General features: G+C 43.0%; 1 protein-coding gene across 4 annotated transcripts in view; it reads left to right on the forward strand.

Moving 5' to 3' along the window:
• Helz (helicase with zinc finger) overlaps positions 1-17,290 on the forward strand; it is a 154,253-nt gene that overhangs the window by 17,028 nt on the left and 119,935 nt on the right. For 3 of the 4 annotated variants that reach the window (XM_036195770.1, XM_036195772.1, XM_036195771.1), the window contains 2 exons: positions 12,584-12,811; positions 15,256-15,292. In XM_036195770.1, the coding sequence (XP_036051663.1) occupies positions 12,602-12,811; positions 15,256-15,292 (247 nt within the window). In that variant the 5' untranslated portion in view covers positions 12,584-12,601. Of the gene's footprint in view, positions 1-12,583; positions 12,812-15,255; positions 15,293-17,290 lie in introns of those variants that run through there. The other variant, XM_036195774.1, reaches the window with a different exon arrangement.

Here is a 17,290-nt window from a genome sequence, read left to right on the forward strand (position 1 = left end):
CATGCGCCACCACCGCCCGGCTCCATTTTTACTTTTAATAAATATTTAACTTGGAGTAAGTTCGGACTTACAGAGGAGGTGCATTTGTAGATCACTGTTCTCATGAAACCATCATCCACCTCCCTCCATTGTTGGTGTTTTGAATTTCCACAGCACCTTTGTCAAATCTAAGGAACACCATTGGTAGGTTACTATTAACTGTCTAGGTTTCAGCAGATTTTCCTTCTTCCCTCCCTCCCTCCCTCCCTCCCTCCCTCCCTCCCTCTTGTGTGTGTGTGTGTGTGTGTGTGTGTGTGTGTGTGTGTGTGTGTGTACTCAATGATTTCATGTTTTAGAGAACAGTGCTAGTCTAGCTGTATTTGTAAGTACAGTACAATGAGTAAAATTGTGCTTTGCAGGATATTTTACTTATGTATTCCATAGAACCATAACAGAGTCTAGTGTGGACAAGTAGATAATGTAGAAGCTAATTCTATGTTCCTTCTTAGGGCTGGCATTCCAGTGACAACTGAAGTCATACATGACAGTTCTTGGAATGCCTGGTATTTTAGTTGTTCTAGGTCATTTCTTTGGACAGTTCATCTGAAGTACTTACTGAATAGTTTTAGTGAATGTGGTGGTTGTCCTGGGATAAAAATGGTAGAAAACATGACGCCTGTTTATATTTTTAGTATCAGGCTGATAAGTATTTTACATGATATATAATCCAAGGTAAAGATGTCAGAGGCTCAATAATTCTGTAGGAAGGCAGGCTGGTTTGAGGAGGTCATTGAAAGCAGGGCAGGATGTTGATGGGTCCAGAGAGAGGTTGGGAAAAGTGCTGTGGCAGGATGCTGGTGTTGTCAGGGTCTGACTGTGCTTCGGGGTTCCTGTGTATGGTGCTGAGAAAGTTACTGTGTGTGTGGGGGGAGGGGGGAGAGAGAGAGAGAGAGAGAGAGAGAGAGAGAGAGAGAGAGAGCGAGCGCGCGAGAGCGAGCAAGTGTGAGCGAGAGAACAAGCGAGTGCGCGAGCTTGGGCAGTATTAGGTGAGCATCTTGGAATCATGGGCCCTCTGGGGATAATGACTTAACTTTTTTTCCCCAGAGGAAGCATGACAGTTGTACCATGTAGTGAATTCTAGGCCAGGCTAGCCCTGATCTTGCTGTGTCTCTGGCAGACCTCAGACTTTCTGCTTGCATGCCCTGCGGCCCAGGAGGGCATGTGGGTCAGTCCGAATTTCTTTCTGTGGCCATAGCACATTTACTTTGTAGTATAGTCTTATTTTAGGATGACAGTGGAAAGCCCACAGACAAAATAATTCATTAGGGCAAATTGTAGGCACATTGCTAGCTTAAAAAATGTGGATTTCAAATGTTTTTCCGGTAGTTCTCTTTAGAATGTCTGTATTCTTTCTTTTGTAAAGAAGCTTAAAAATATTCAATATGACCAAATCTATTAATTAAGTTTTTTGTTAAGTATGTCTAGAGCCCAGTTGTTAATAGTTTTTTACATTTATTGTTTGTGTGTATATGTATATATGTGCAAATATACATGCATGTATACATATGTGGGCAAGTGCATGTCACAGACCAGAGGACAACTTGGCAGGAGTTAGTTCTCTCCTTCCATCATGTGGGTTCTAGAGATTGAACTCAGGTTCTCAAGTTTGGCAGCAGTGCCTTTACCTGTTGAGTTGTTTGAGACAGGATTTCATGTAACCCAGGCTGGCCCTGAATTCTGCTCTCTACCTGATAATGTCTTTGAACTTCTCATCCTCCTGCCTCCACCTCCTGAGTCCTGGGATTACAAATTTAGGACTAGTGATTTTTTTTTTTTAAAGTAAAAATAGGGTGGGCAGGCTGGGCGGTGGTAGCACACACCTTTAATCCCAGCACTTGGAGGCAGAGGCAGGTGGATCTCTGTGAGTTTGAGGCCAGCCTAGGCTACAGAGTGAATTCCAGGACAGGCTCCAAAGCCATACAGAGAAACCTTGTCTCGAAAACCCAAAAACCCAAAAAACCAAACAAATAACAACAACAAACAAAATAGGGTGGGCATGGTGGCTCATGCCTTTTATCCTGCCGGTCAGGTTTCTGTGAGTTGGAGGCCAACCTATTCTACATTAGTAGCGAGTTTCAGGGCTTCAAAGATAGTCAGTAGATTTCATGACTTGATTTAAGGTGGATTGCTGATTTGTTACTGTCCCAGACAGGCACATGTAGGAGAGCCCTGCCTTCCTGTTGTCTGGTACTGACAATGCTTTGCCACACTGTGGTACTCCATTGATTTCATTTTTTTTTTTTTTTATTTTGGACCGAGACCAGCCATTTAGCTATGATGGTATTTTTCAAAGGTGTCCTGTGTTTTTTGCTCGATGACCTCCAACGGTTGGTTATTTGGAAATGCTCCTTCTGAGGCTGTATCTGTGCTTTTCTTTCTTTCTTTCTTTTTTTTTTTTTTTTCCAGAGCTGAGGACCAAACCCAGGGCCTTGTGCTTGCTAGGCAAGAGCTCTACCACTGAGCTAAATCCCCAACCCCATGTATCCTTGCTTTTCAACCCACGGAAGAGAAAGGGAAATGTGTGCACTTTTCGTTTATTAATAACCCACTTATTTTTATTTATTTTTTCCCATTTTCTAAAAGCATGTCAATCATGACACTAAAATTTATTCTTATTTCTATTTGTAAGTATTATTAATACTGTTTATATTTAATTTTTTATTTTGTTTTCTGAGACAGAGGTTCTCTGTGTAGCCCTGACTGTCCTGGAACTCCCTTTGTAGACCAGGCTGACCTTGAACTCAAACAATCCTCCTGTCTCTACCTCTTAAGTGCTGGGATTAATTAATTTTTTTTTTTAAAATTAATGCAGTAATATTGACTCTCCCCCACTCTCCCAGACAGGTTTTCTCTGTGTAGCCCTGGCTGTCCTGGAACTTGCTTTGTAGACCAGTCTGGTCTCAAACTCACAGAGATCCACTTTCCTCTGCCTCTTGAGTGCTGGAATTGTATGTGCACTACTACTGCCTGGCAAAATTAACTTTCTTTTGGTGAATAGTTTCATTAATTTAATGCACATATGGTTTATCCAGACATCAGTATACAGTCAGTATTAAGAACAGTGTCAGGCCTGGAGAGATGGCTCAGTGGTTAAGAGCACTTGGTGCTCTTACAGAGGACATAGGTTCAATTCCCAGCACTCACATCAGGCATCTCACCTATAACTCCAGCTCCCACAAGATCTGAAAGATCTGATACCTCTGGCTTCCTGGCACTTGTATTCACTGCTCATTTGAACACACTAAAAAACAAAAACCCCTTTATATATATATATATAAACATCTGAGACAGATGGGGTGGAGGAGAGTGTCTTAGTTAGGGTTTCTATTGTTGTGAAGAGATGCCATGGACTATGACAACTCTTATAAAGGGAAACTGTTACACAAATCCTAAATGGTCTTAGAATAAAAACCTGGAGCCAGGTATCAGGATGAAAGCTGAAAGATTAGAGAAGCAGAGCAAGCCACAGCCACCACCTCTTACCTCACGAACTCCTCAGCCTGAAAGAGCTGATCTTGTCTACATGAATCCTCAGACTGAATGCCTCTGAATCCTCAGCCAAAAGGTGGTCTGAGTTCCTGTCTCCTCGCCTAATATTCCTTTCTCTGCCCAGCCACATCACTTCCTATCTCAACCTTCCTAGTGCTGGGATTAAAGGATGTGTTATCCCATGTGCTGGAATTAAAGGTGTGTGCCACCACTGCCTGGCGCTGTTTCTCTTTTAGAGTTATGGATGGTTATAAGCTGCCATGTGGGTGCTGGGAACTGAACCTGGATGTTCTTAACTTCTGAACTATTTCTCCAGCTGGATAGTACTCAGTTTACATTTTATTTTACATAAGCAGAAAATTCTAAAGTTTAGGGAAATTGTCACTACCAGGTATCATTTTAAGCTCTTTACAGAGTAACCCTAGGAAGGGAGGTATTAGTGTTTTTTTTATTTTTTATTTTTTTAAGAGTTTATTTATTATGTATACAGTGTTCTGCCTGCACGCCAGAAGAGGGCGCCAGATATCATTACAGATGGTTGGGAGCCACCATGTGGTTGCTGGGAATTGAACTCAGGACCTCTGGAAGAACAGCTAGTGCTCTTAACCGCTTAGCCATCTCTCCAACCCGTATTAGTGATTTTATTATCCATTTCTAGGTGATAAATTGAGGGACTCAGGTTAAGTCACTTGCTCCAGGCCACAGGGCTAGTGAGTTGCGGCAGGGTGGTAAGCTTTTAATGTGGGGCCTCTGACTCAGGCTGTGTTCTGTATCACCGAGTTGTGTTCTTTCCTGAGGGCAGACTTTAGTTTGAACAATATTTTACTTTTGCCTTTATTGCTACTTCTTTTTATAGTATTTGTCTAGGTATGGGCTGTGGGCGTTGGGGAATGATTTACTAATTGGTATCTGTGATTTGTCTTTTCTTTCCTGTGGTTCTGGGGGTTTATTTGAGAACTTTATTAATGGTATGGCAAATATCTGCCCAGCCCTTTTGTTAATTAAAACTTTTTTTAAAATTCATGCACAGACACAAGAATTAAAATATCTGTAGCTGACGTTTTCCTGTGTCCTGCCTGGCCCGCGGTCAGGAAAAATCTCTCTCACCCACCAGTCCCACAGCTACTAGGATCCAAGTAAACACACAGAGGCTTATATTATTTACAAACTATGACCATTAGCTCAAGCTTATTACTGACTAGCTTTTACACTTAAATTAACCTATAATTTTTATTTATGTTTAGCCATGTGGCTTGGTACCTTTTCTCAGTTCTGCCTTCACATCTTGCTTCCTCTTTGTCTGGCTAGCGACTCCTCCTGACTCAGCCTTCCTCTTCCCAGAATTCTCCTTGTCTGCTTATCCTGCCTATACTTCCTGCCTGGCTACTGGCTTTTATTTTTCAGCAATCAGAGCAACACATTCACAGCATACAGAGCAATATCACCCATCATTTCCCCTTTTCTGCCTAATCAAAAAGGAAAGTTTTAACTTTAACATAGTAAAATTACATATAACAAAACAGTTATAAAGCAAGAATTACAGTTATAATATCTAGTCTGTTTGTATTTGACAACATTAAAATATTCTATCTATAATATATTTGTGAGTCTAAAGTTTCATATCTAAATTACCTTTTATCATTACCAAGGAAAATTATAACTATCTAGTCTTCAACTACATCAAAGACCCCAAAAGGATATACTATTACCTAAGTAAACAGGAAGTGCATTGTAAGCAATTTCCAAAAATTTTGGAAATGACAGAGACATCTGGCTACCTGGTCAGTTCTTCTACAATGTTGGGGTATCCATTCTTTAGCCTACAGGCCTAGAATCTTTTAGTCGCTTCTTTCTGTGTCCTGTAGAACATTTAGTAGTTTCCTCTGCGAAGCAGGAACCTAAAGGACCATCTTGCCTTGCAAAGTTCAATGGTTACCTTCCTATGGGTTCTGCATGTCTAGTCGATACAACATTTTGTCAAGCAGTCCAGGCAAGAACAGTTTCTTGCCCAAATGGCTAACTTTTGTCATGAAGAAGATAAACTCCATATGGAGTGTCTTCAGAGCCTATCATCTTCCTTGAAGTAATTTGTGTTTCCAGGAGCAGACGTGTCTCATTGTCCAGAAAAGTCTAGGTTTTCATCCATCCATCCATCCATCCATCCATCCATCCATCCATTCATTCATTTTTGAGCTGAGGATCGAACTCTACCACTGAGCTAAATCCCCAACTCAAAGTCTAGGTTTTTAAAACATTTTAAATGCCATATTCTGTAGATCTTTGAAGTGTTTGAAGATTACCTACCTAATTGATTTTTTTTTTTTCAAGACAGGGTTTCTCTGTAGCTTTGGAGGCTGTCTTAGAACTCACCGTGTAGCCCAGGCTGGCCTCGAACTCACAGAGACCCACCTGTCTCTGCCTCCCGAGTGCTGGGATTACAGGCGTGTGCCACTATCGCCCAGCTTTTTTTTTTTTTTTTGAGCTGAGGATCAAACCCAGGGCCTTGCGCTTGCTAGGGGAGCGCTCTACCACTGAGCTAAATCCCCTCTAATTGAATTATATCTATGTATTTCTAGAAAACTTAACATGACTATAAGTTTGATTATCATAGAAGACTAATTATTTATTTTTATTTTTAGATTTATTTATTTATTATGTATACAGAAGAGGGTACCAGATCTCATTACAGATGGTTGTGAGCCACCATGTGGGTGCTGGGAATTGAACTCGGAACCTCTGGAAGAGCAGTCGGTGCTCTTAACCTCTGAGCCATCTCTCCAGCCCAGAAGACTAATTATTAATTTGTATTTCTTAATTATCCATTGCAATTTCAAATGAGCTGTACAAACATAATACCTTAAACAAGAGTAGAAATATACATACATTAAATTTGTATCAATAAACTAAAATCCATTTTAAACAAGTTGTTGCTCTTTAAAAGTAGATTCAATAATCTACCCTTTCATCCGATTATATCTGTATCCTATCCCCCTTTTTTCTTTAGAAAGAGATTCACTATGATCAATAACAATTTGCAACCAACAATCTAAACAAAGACAAACATTCCTAATTTTTTGGGAATGTGGGTGTAGTATTCTAGGTTACTTCCTGCTGATAAGCGGCACTGGTAGTCTTATGGGGATTCTGAGAAAATTCGAGATAATGGTCAAGTCCTAGGAAGACTGGCCATAACCTTCGTTGGTAGGGTACCGTCTGTTAAGGTTCAGGAGGTCTGGCTTGATCAAATCTGATCCATCTTAACCAGAAACAGATCCACAGACTCTTGCTTCCTGAAACAAAAGCAGAGCCTTGTTTCCAAAGCAACATATCCTTAGATCTAAATTTTGAAGTCAAGATACCTTTAAAATATACATAGTAGATTAATTTAGTAGCCTTTACAATCAAATGTCTCTCTGTAGTTAAAAATCCTAAAGACAATTTAACCCACACTCTCTATGTGATTCCCATCTTTACATGGCTTATTTTTTATATTACTTTTACTTTCTCTTAAAGACTTTATTTTATTTTATATTTTATATTTTATTTATTTATTATTTTTTGGTTTGTTGAGACAGGGTTTCTCTGTGTAGCTTTGCACCTTTCCTGGAACTCGCTTTGGAGACCAGGCTGGCCTCGAACTCACAGAGATCCTCCTGGCTCTGCCTCCTGAGTGCTGGGATTAAAGGCGTGTGCCACCACCGCCCGGCTAAGACTTCATGTTTTAAAACTTTCTAATTCTTTATATAACTGTCTATATTCATTTTCCTTTCTCTTCCAAGCCTATGTATATTTTTATACATATTGTAAACCGTTTAGAGGTTTATTTCATCTCAATCTGTCTTATTGTGAATCTGTTGCTTTAAACTACACTATTACTAGGATTGAAATGGCAGCTTTGGCTGCTGGCTCCACCCACCTCAGCTTTCCAACATGGCAGAACTAAGTTTACCGCCAGCTCTGGGGGAACCATGCTCATCGCTGACTCTGTGAAGCAGTGGGTCTGTGCTTCCATCCAGCAGTGAGTAGCCCAAAAACCTTTTCTTTCTTTCCTTTTTTTCTTTTGCTTTCTTTCTTTTTTTAAAATCGGCACACTGTTCTACGGTGGGAATATGGAGCCATGCTGCTTAGCTCATGGTAGCTGGTGGCTAGCTCCATCTCCCAGGCAGCTGTCAGGAGACGAGTCCACACTGCTGCTTGCATGAGACTGAGACCAGGAAGCCCAGTGTGGCTCCGTTTCTGTGCATTCAGAATCTTTCAACTTTCTTAGGTCTATGTGGCTCATAAATCTTAAAAAATAATAATAATAATAAAGGCTGAAGAGATGGCTCTTGAGTTATATAAGTCAGACTCTGTGTCAGAAATCCAAAAACTGGGCTGAGAAATGGTTAGGTGGTTAAGAACATTTTTTCTGCTCTTCCAGAAGACTAGGGTTCAATTCCCAGATTGGGCATCTTATTACCTCCTATAACTCCAGTCTCTGGGATTCAACCCCTCTGGCCTCTGAGGGTACCTGCATTCATGTGTACACAAGACCCTCATGCACATAATTAAAAGTAAAATGTAAAAATACTTGTTTTCTAGACAGGGTTTCTCTGTGCAGCTTTGGGTAAAATTGCATTTATTTAGGTTAGAAGAGAACTTTTCAGGGACTCCTTCCAGCATGGGTCCCAAGGATCAAAGTTAGTCTTGGCCTCAAGCACCTTTATATTTTAGCTGTCTTGATGGTCCCTCTTAGTTACTTTATTTTGAGATAGGGTCCTTTTTTTTTTCTCTCTCTCTTAAGACAGGGTTTCTCTGTGTAGCTTTGGAGCCTGTCCTGGCACTTGTCTGTAGACCAGGCTGGCCTCGAACTCACAGAGATCTGCCTGCCTCTGCCTCCCAAGTGCTGAGATTAAAGGCATGGGCTACCATGCCCAGTTTAAGATTTAATTTTTTATTTTTCATGTGCATGTGTGTTTTGCCTGTATGTATGTATATCACATGTGTGCAGTGCCCATGGAGGTCAGGAGAGGCATTGGATCCCTGGGAACTAGAGCTACAAATGGTTGTGAGCCACCATGAGAGTACTGGGAATTGAATCTGGGTCCTCTGGAAGAGTAGCAAGTGTTCTTAACTGTTGACCCATCTCTCCAGTCCCTGTAATGCTAATCTTATGTGTAGTGGCAGAGTAACTATAACAGTACAGAATCAAGTAGGTTTTGTTTTTGTTTTTGTTTTTCCAGACAGGGTTTCTCTGTATAGCCTTGGTTGTCCTGAAATTCACTTTGTAGACCAGGTTGGCCTTAAACTCTGAGATCCTCCTGCCTCTGCCCCTCAAGTGCTGGGATTAAGGCACGTGTTACCACCATTGGGCTACATCTTTGTTTTTTGAGACATGGTCTCAGGATGTAGCCTTGGTTATCCTAAACACTCACAGATCAGACTGACCTTGAACTCACAGAGTTCCACCTGTTTTTGCCTCTTGGGTGCTGGCATTAAAGTCATGTGGCACCAGGCTGGCTGGGTTGCATGCTTTTAGTCCCACCACTCAAGAGGTAGAGGCAGGGGCTGGAGTAAGGGTTCAGTGGTTAGGAGTACTAGCTACTCTCCCAGAAGACCCTGGTTTGATCTCCAGCACCCACACAGTGGCTCAGAATTGTCCATAACTCTAGTTCTAGGTGATCATACACCCTCTTTTGGCCTCCAGGGGTACCAGGAGAAATTCCCATAAACAAAAGATGTTGTTGTTGTTGTTGATGATGATGATGATGATGATGATGATGATAATGGCAAAGGCATATGAATCTCTGTGAGTTCAAGACCAACCTGGTCTACAGAGTGAATTTGTGGTCTATTAGGGCTACATAGTGAGACCCTGTCTCAAAAAAAGTTTGAGAGAAGGTGAGGAAGACACCTGACGTTGATCTCTAGCCTTCATATGCATTTACACACACACACACACACACACACACACACACACACACACACACACACACGCATGCACTCAAATTCCATATTGAAGAAATTAGAGATGATATTGCACCTCATATACTTCTTGTATTTGATAGATGCTGACAAATACTGATAATGTCTCTTTGATTCTTCTTATCCTGTTTCTTCAGGGCTGTGTCTTCTATAGTACTGACAGTTTGTAAGTTGAAGGGCTATACCTACTTCTAATGCCTCTCATCCTGCACTGCTTATTGAGAACACACCCTGCATAGCTTATTGGGCAGGTTGTCAAGACTGGAGCTGGGGATGCCAGCCAAGAGCATTTCTGTAGGCTGAGGAGGTAGTAGGACAGATAAACTCCATAAGGCCAACAGGGAGTGTGGAAGGTTTAAAAAGCAGAAGCGAGGCTAAGAGAATCGGATAAGTAAGGTTGGCAAGAGCTGGCATTGAAGCAGTATTGTGACTTTTTTTTTTTTTTTTTTTAAGATTTATTTATTTATTATGTACACAAAAGAGGGCACCAGATCTCATTACAGATGGTTGTGAGCCACCATGTGGTCACAGGGAATTGAACTCAGGACCTCTGGAAGAGCAGTCAGTGCTCTTAACCTCTGAGCCATCTCTCCACCCCCATATTGTCACTTTTTTATAAATAATTTATTTATTTCTATTTTATGTGCATTGGTGTTTTGCCTGCGTGAACGTCTGTGTGAGGATGCCAGATCCCATGGAACTGGAGCTACAGACAGTTGTGAGCTGCCATGTTGTTGCTGGGAATTGAACCTGGGTCCTCTAGAAGAGCAGCCAGTGCTCTTAACTGCTGAGCCATCTCTCCAGCCCCATGGCTGTAACTTCTTACAGTTAGGTCATCTCTGTCAGGTTTCTGTTTACTGAGTGATGGAATTGGGAAAAGCATGTTTGAATGCTGTTGTGTATTTTACTTATTGTTACATATATGTATTATCTGTGTATATTAGTGTGAGCACATGCCATGGTGCAGAGTCAGATGCAGCTTTTCGAGCTGTTTTATGTCCTTTCACTGTGGGATGCACCTTTCCTGGCTGAGCCAATCTGTTGGCCCTCTTACTGTCTCTTTCTTTAGCTGTTTGAGCAGCTTCTCTCTCTTTCCCCTGACTTTTAAATAACTTGTGTACCAGTGAGGGAAGGAGCAGACCTGACTGATAGAATGAACAAATGCATGGGGACTTAGAGTGGCTTACAGGATGTTGTCCAAACAGCCTAGCCATTGCTCCCTCCCACAGAAGGTCAAGGGTCCTGGAGAGCTGGCAGTCTTCAGTTGGGACCCTCAAGAAGTTGGTTCTAACACCAGCAAAGGATTACCTCAGCAGAAGGAGGGATGAACTTGCCCGTGAGAGTGAGGGCAAGTGTGCAGAAGGCAAAGCTTTCTTCTTCCATGTCCTTTTATATAGGCTGTCACCAGAAGGGATGGCCTAGGGTTAGGATGCATTGTCTGACCTCAGTTGATCCAGATTTAGGGTTTGTCTCCCGCCTCAAATAGTCCAGCCAAGAAAAATCCCTCATAGGTATGCCTAGCTGCTTGGGTTTTAGCTAATTTCAAAAATCTATTTTTAAAAAGACTTTATTTTTGTGTGTATGGATGTGTGCACAACTGCCACAGAGCACGTGCGCAGTCCCTGGGAATTGGTTCTCCCCTGCTCTGTGGCTCCCTGAGATCCAACTTCAGTTGTCAGGATTCTCTGCCGATCCATCGCTGGCTCGAGGCTCCTGAGCACTCTTGGTGCATGTCCTCTCTCCTCCTGCTAACCAATTCCTCCTAGAGCTGATACTTGATAGATTACTTCTTCTCTCCTTCCCTTTTCATAGTCCTGGGAGTCAGATTCAGAAGCCTGTACACGCTTGTCAGGTGCTCTACCATTGAACCTTTGATAGGTTCCAACTTTGTTTACAACCTGCCTTTCCTATGCTGTCACTGGTAGAACCCTCATTTCTCATGTTATTTCATCCATTGGTCCTCCTATCCCTTCTTGGCGTTTTGAGTTTAATGTGTAGATTATCCTCTCTCTCTGAGTTCAGCTGAATGCTTCCTTTAAAAATTTTTAAAAATCACATCTATGGGGTTGGGGATTTGGCTCAGTGGTAGAGTGCTTGCCTAGCCAGTGCGCGCTTATGTGGAGGGCAGAGGAAAACTTGTGGGGGTTGCCAGGTGACCAGGTTGGGTGGAAAGCGCCTTAACCGCTGAGCCCTCTAGTTGAGCCGAACTCTGTTCTCTGCAAAGCCGGAGTTTGCTCCTGCTGTCACATGTAGAGTGAGCTCGTTTGCCTCTCGAGCCAGCTCAGGCCTCAGATGGAATGAGTCTGTCTGATGTTTGTTAACTTGGGCTTTGGCTCTGCTAACTGACATCCTGGAAAGTGGTGGCCTCATGTTCTATCTCTGTGTTTGAGGCTGTTAGCCTAGGGCCTAGCCCTCTGAATATGTGGGTTGAGTTGAAGTAATACCCAGCTTGAACTTTGGCTAGTTTTTTTAAGGGTGTGAAAAGATCCTATATTATGTGGACTTAGATTTTCTGCAACTGCAAAAGTCTAAGACTCAAGAGAGGCCGACACTTGTAGGTTTAGATAGGAAACATTTCTGCCCACTTGGTCACCAGGGTGGAATCTTCTTTTTATTTGTACTTTGGCATTTATTTGTTTTGCTTATAAAGAATTTGATCCTGGTTGCTTATGGTGGGTATTTCAGCCTGGAGCTGTGTAAAGACATCATAAAATAGACGTGTTGGGTTTTACACTGTGCACCGTTGCTGCTCAGCTGCTGTGACAGGAGGTGCTCTGCTAGCCGTTCAGCTGTGGGAATGGGAATGGGGTTAGAATTTATAATTACTAAGTCTTTGTTTCATTCCTGTTTTAAATGCTCTTAAGATCTTTTATTATTTAACCCCCCCCCCCCATATGTGTACACTTGTGTGTATGTTCACTACATGCATGCAGGTACCCAAAGGAGCTATCAGATCATCTGGAACTGGTATGATAGATAGTTGTGAGTTGCTCAGGAGCTGAACCTAGGTCTTGAATTTAGATCCTCTGCAAGAGCAGCAAATACTCTTTTCTAAGTTTTTAAATCACACCCTTTCTTTTCTCATGTTTAGGATTTTTGTCCCTGAGTCATGGAAGACAGAAGAGCTGAAAAGTCATGTGAACAAGCATGTGAGTCACTGAAGAGGCAGGACTATGACATGGCCCTCCAGCACTGCACAGAGGCCCTGCTTTCCCTTGGCCAGTACTCCATGGCAGACTTCACAGGGCCATGTCCACTGGATATAGAGCGTATCAAAATCGAGAGTCTTCTTTACAGAATTGCCTCATTTTTGCAACTGGTGAGTGAATGCTATTGGTGCACCAGTGGAGAAAGCTGTTATGTACCAGTGTAGAACCGCATGCTGGTCACTTCCTGTACAAATCAGCTAATTTGGGCCTGAACAGATTTTAAAAAAGTACCTGGTGATTGCTGAATATTCTCAAATGGCAAACAGCTTTTTTTAAACTTTGAAATTGTATTATAGTATACTCACTTAATATTTATTTGAGTACATGCTATCTGATAGACAAAGAGATAGATCCCTTCTCCCTGTTAGTGTCTACTAGAGGAATAGATAGAAACGGTGGCCATTGTAGATAACTCCATATAGGGACAGCATGCTAAGGCAAAGTGCTTAGGAACCAGGGAAGAGCAGTGCTGGAGGTGGGGGTGTTTTACCCAGGCTGGTCGGGATCAGCCTCCTGAGAAGAAGGTGATAGGAAGGAGAAAGGGGGGTGAGGCATGTGGAAATCTGGAGGATAGGGACCTTGAGGTAGAGGCATCCCGGCTGAATTTGAGTAATAGCTGTCCAGTGTGAGTAGGGTAGGGTGTGTGAGGGGGAGAGGGAAAAGGTTAGGGCCAGTGGGGTCTTGTGGGGCCTTCTGAGTCATTCCAAGGAGGCTCCAATTCTGAGTGAGGTGGGGAACTGCTGCAGCAATTGGAGCAGAACAGTGGTGGGATTTGATTCAACAGGAATTAGACTGGTGTTCAAAATTGACTATCAAAAAAGTGATAGGTGTGGTGGCACATGCCTTCAATCTCAGCACTTGGGAGGCAGAGGCAGGAGGATCGCCATGAGTTTGAGGCCAGCCTGGGCTACAGAGAGAGAGAGTTCCAGCACAGCCAGGCTGTGTAGATAGACCCTGTCTCAAAAAAGAAAAGAAAATAGACTGCAGAGGAATAAGAGTGTCTGCAAGGGGACTGCGGGGATGTTGGGGATGTTGGGGTGTTGGGGCGTTGGGGACTGTTGGGATGTTGGGGACTGTTGGGGATGTTGGAGTGATCAAGGGCTGAGATGACAGAGGCTCAGTGTTAGTTTATAAACAGAAATGCAGCCTGTTCTGTGTGGAAGTCCAAGATTTCCTGGCATTCTGAATGCAGGGAATAGGGAAGCTCTGTCATGTGCACTCACTTACCCTGACCTTTTTTTGACTGAGCCTTTAGAAAAATGAGGTATCCCTTAGCTGGGCTAAGGTCGTATGTAGGGGGCAGGTTTATGGGCTTAGTTTTGGACCTTCCGAGTTTGAGGTGTCATTGAGGCGTCTGGCTGGAGATGAAGAGTGAGTGCACGCGTGGAATGTGGGAGAGGGAGTAAGAGATTATGGGGTAGGATGTTAGTCAGGTCACCAGGGAGAGGGCTGAGGACCTGGGATGATAGTGTCGAGAGGTTGGGGAGAAGGAACACACAGAGCAGCATCTGAGAAATAGAAGGTGAGAGAGGCAGAGTCCACCCAGCTGGGGGAAAATGAGATGTGCTGACAGTGTGTGTGATGAATGGTACAGGTCAGTGAACTGTGACTCATACTGGATGCAGTGGAGGTCACTGGTGGCCATCATGAGAGTAGCTTCTTTAGATCAGTGGGTGGCTGTCTGATTTAAAGAGAACCTCAGAGAATCGGGGAGGAACTCCTAGGCTTTTCTTTCTTCAGACAGTCCCACTGTGTAGCCTGGGCTGGCCTGAGCTTCCTTATGTGGAGCAGGCTGGCCTCCAACTTGTGATCCTCCTGCCTCTGACTCTTAGATGAGGGTTTACAAGTGTGCAGAGCCAACTCTGTGAGAAGTTCTGCCACAGGGAGAGAAAAAAGGAGTCAGCGGAAGGATGGAAGTCATCCTCCCCTCCCAAGACAGGGTTTCTCTGTGTAGCCCTGCACATGCAGTCTTGGGACTCGCTCGGCAGACAGGTTGGCCTCAAACTCACAGAGATCCGCCTGCTTCTGCCTTGTGAATCCTGGGACTAAAGGTGTGTGCCACCATACCTGGCACAGTCAGAATGTTTGTAAGTTGGGAAAAATACCAGCATGTTTGTTTAGGAAAGAATCAGCGGGAGGTGTGGGAGAGTAGAAGTGTGGTGGGTGGGGTCCTCAGGAGACAGGTGGTTGGTTGCTTTTAGAAAGGGATGGCGTCTCTGGGAACAGGTGTGAGGAGAGGGTGCTTGGAAGGAGCTGACACAGCTGTGACAGTGGGAAGGCACTCTTCAGGCGAGCCCTTGGCCACAGTGGTGCCGGAGGAGAGTGTGGCTAGTTGAGGTGGAGGAGTGAGAGCACTGTGAGGGGTCAAAGTGCATGGGTGCTTGGTTCTGCTGTGCCGGAGGCACACTACCTCAGCGGTCATGCAAGTGGGCTCTCCCTGAAAGGGAGCCTGACAGCAGCCATGGTTCTCCCCAGAGACAGCTGAGCTCCTCTGGGCTAACCATTGCCTTGGAAGTTTGTCTTTGACCTTGTATCTTGTCTTTTCTTTTTGTAGAAAAACTACGGGCAAGCGGATGAAGATTGTAGGCATGGTATGTTTAAAAGATGGGACCCTTTTCTGATTTGAAGATTTTCAAATTATTTAATTGAAGTTAAGGTTTGGATTTTTTTTTTAAATTTTCATTTGCCAATTTCAAAAGCAATTATAATGTTAAAAATCCTACCTTACTGTGGTGCCTAGTGACAGATTGGGTTGATGTCTTTCCAGCTGTGACAGGCATATAGGAGGTGAGCATGTGGGCATGAATGTTGACATTCTTGTCCCGGTGTGTCCCTTCACCCTCACTCCCTTAAGGAGCATTGATAGTGAGTCCTTTTAAAGTCTGGGTAAAAAGTTATAGTCTATAAATGCTATGTTGAAGAAATGCAGTACACATTGGTTAAAATGCTGAGGTTTGTAGGTTGAAAAATATGTCTTTTTTTTTTTTTTTTTCTTTTAACAAACCAAAGTATTTTCCTTACAAGTATAGCTGGAATGCACTGACACACTCTTTCCTGTTTTCTTGTGGCCGGAAGTTGAGACCAATAAACTCCACATTCTCTGAGTGCTCATTGTGTGGAAATCCTTTTCCTGGCCCTTGCTGTATCTTAGCAGAATGAGCCCAGGAGCCTGTGGGTGGAGGGTCAGAGTGCCTTCCCACACCCTCCTGCTGGGCTGTCTGCACAGCTCAGTGACCTGAATAATAGAAATCATGTTTCATTTATCCAGAACTGGGGCTTGAGGCTGAGGTGTTTGATATGTTAATTTCTTTCTTTCTTTCTTTTTTTGCATCCTTACTTTTTTGTGTCAAAACGTTAAAAAAGAGTTCAGTATTTTTATTTTATACTTTACCAAGCCATGCTACATACTCCTGTGGTACACAGACCATGATTTAGACATTGTTCATTGATGGTCAGTGGTCTTTCTGTGAACCTTGCAATAGAATTGTAGTGGTTTGGGACTTAAATTAGAATTAGAGATATCCTTGTCATCTTTGGACATTTCTAAAAAACAGAAAACAGATGCAATGGCAGATTATATAGAGGAATGTGCTGGGTTCCTGCTGCCTCTCCTGGAGTATGGTGGGTTAGTGGGCTCCTGCTGCCTCTCCTGGAGTATGGTGAGTTAGTGGGCTTTCCTCTTACTGTACTGAGAAACACAGATGCTTATGATACATAAATCTTTTTTCCCCTTTTAACAAATAATTTTCAAGGGGGAGCTGGAGAGATTATTACTTAGCAGGTAAGAAAGCACTTGTTGCTCTTGCAGAGGATCTAGGTTTGATTCCCAGCACCCACATGGTGGCTCACAAACTTCTGTAACTCTAGTCCTACTGGATGCAATGCCCTCTTCTGACCTCTGGCCACCAAGCATGAACATCGTGCACATACATACATGTAGGGAAAGCACTCAACACACATAAAATAAAATTAAATTAAAAACAAATAAAAAAGAATTTGAATATGCTTGTCACAAAGTTGCTTACCTACCACCATAGCATGGCTATCTTTCCCAGTTAATGTTGATGCAGTGGCTCCAATTTACGATAGCTGTCCCTTGTGTGGGTGTTTTGTGACACAGTCATTTCCTGAAGTGATGAGGCTCCAGCAGGTTCTGGTTGTTCTTTGTCACTATAATCCACCTGACAATAAACACTCTTGCTTACTGTTGCCTTTGTTCTCACACCTCTTCAGAGTTGGCTTCCTGGACTAAGGAGCGCGGGAACTTGGGGTTTTTTTTGTTTTTGTTTTTGTTTTTTAGTTTTTATTTTATGTGCATTGGTGTTGTCTGTATGTATGTCTGTGTGAGGGTTATTTGGTCCCCTCGAACGGAGTTGTAGACAGTAGTGAGCTGCCATGTGGGTGCTGGGAATTGAGTCGGGGTCCTCTGGAAGAGCAGTCAGTGCTCTTAACCATTGAACCATCTCCCCAGCCTTGAATTTGTGATTTTTATAGACACCTTCAGCTTATAGTTTGAAATGTACTCACCCTCTACAGTATGTGTAAATGTTCCCTGTACTCTCATCATGCCAAAACCCAGCAGTTTCAAA

This window comes from Onychomys torridus, chromosome 8, assembly GCF_903995425.1.
Source record: "Onychomys torridus chromosome 8, mOncTor1.1, whole genome shotgun sequence".
In the NCBI taxonomy this organism is placed as follows: Eukaryota; Metazoa; Chordata; class Mammalia; order Rodentia; family Cricetidae; genus Onychomys; species Onychomys torridus.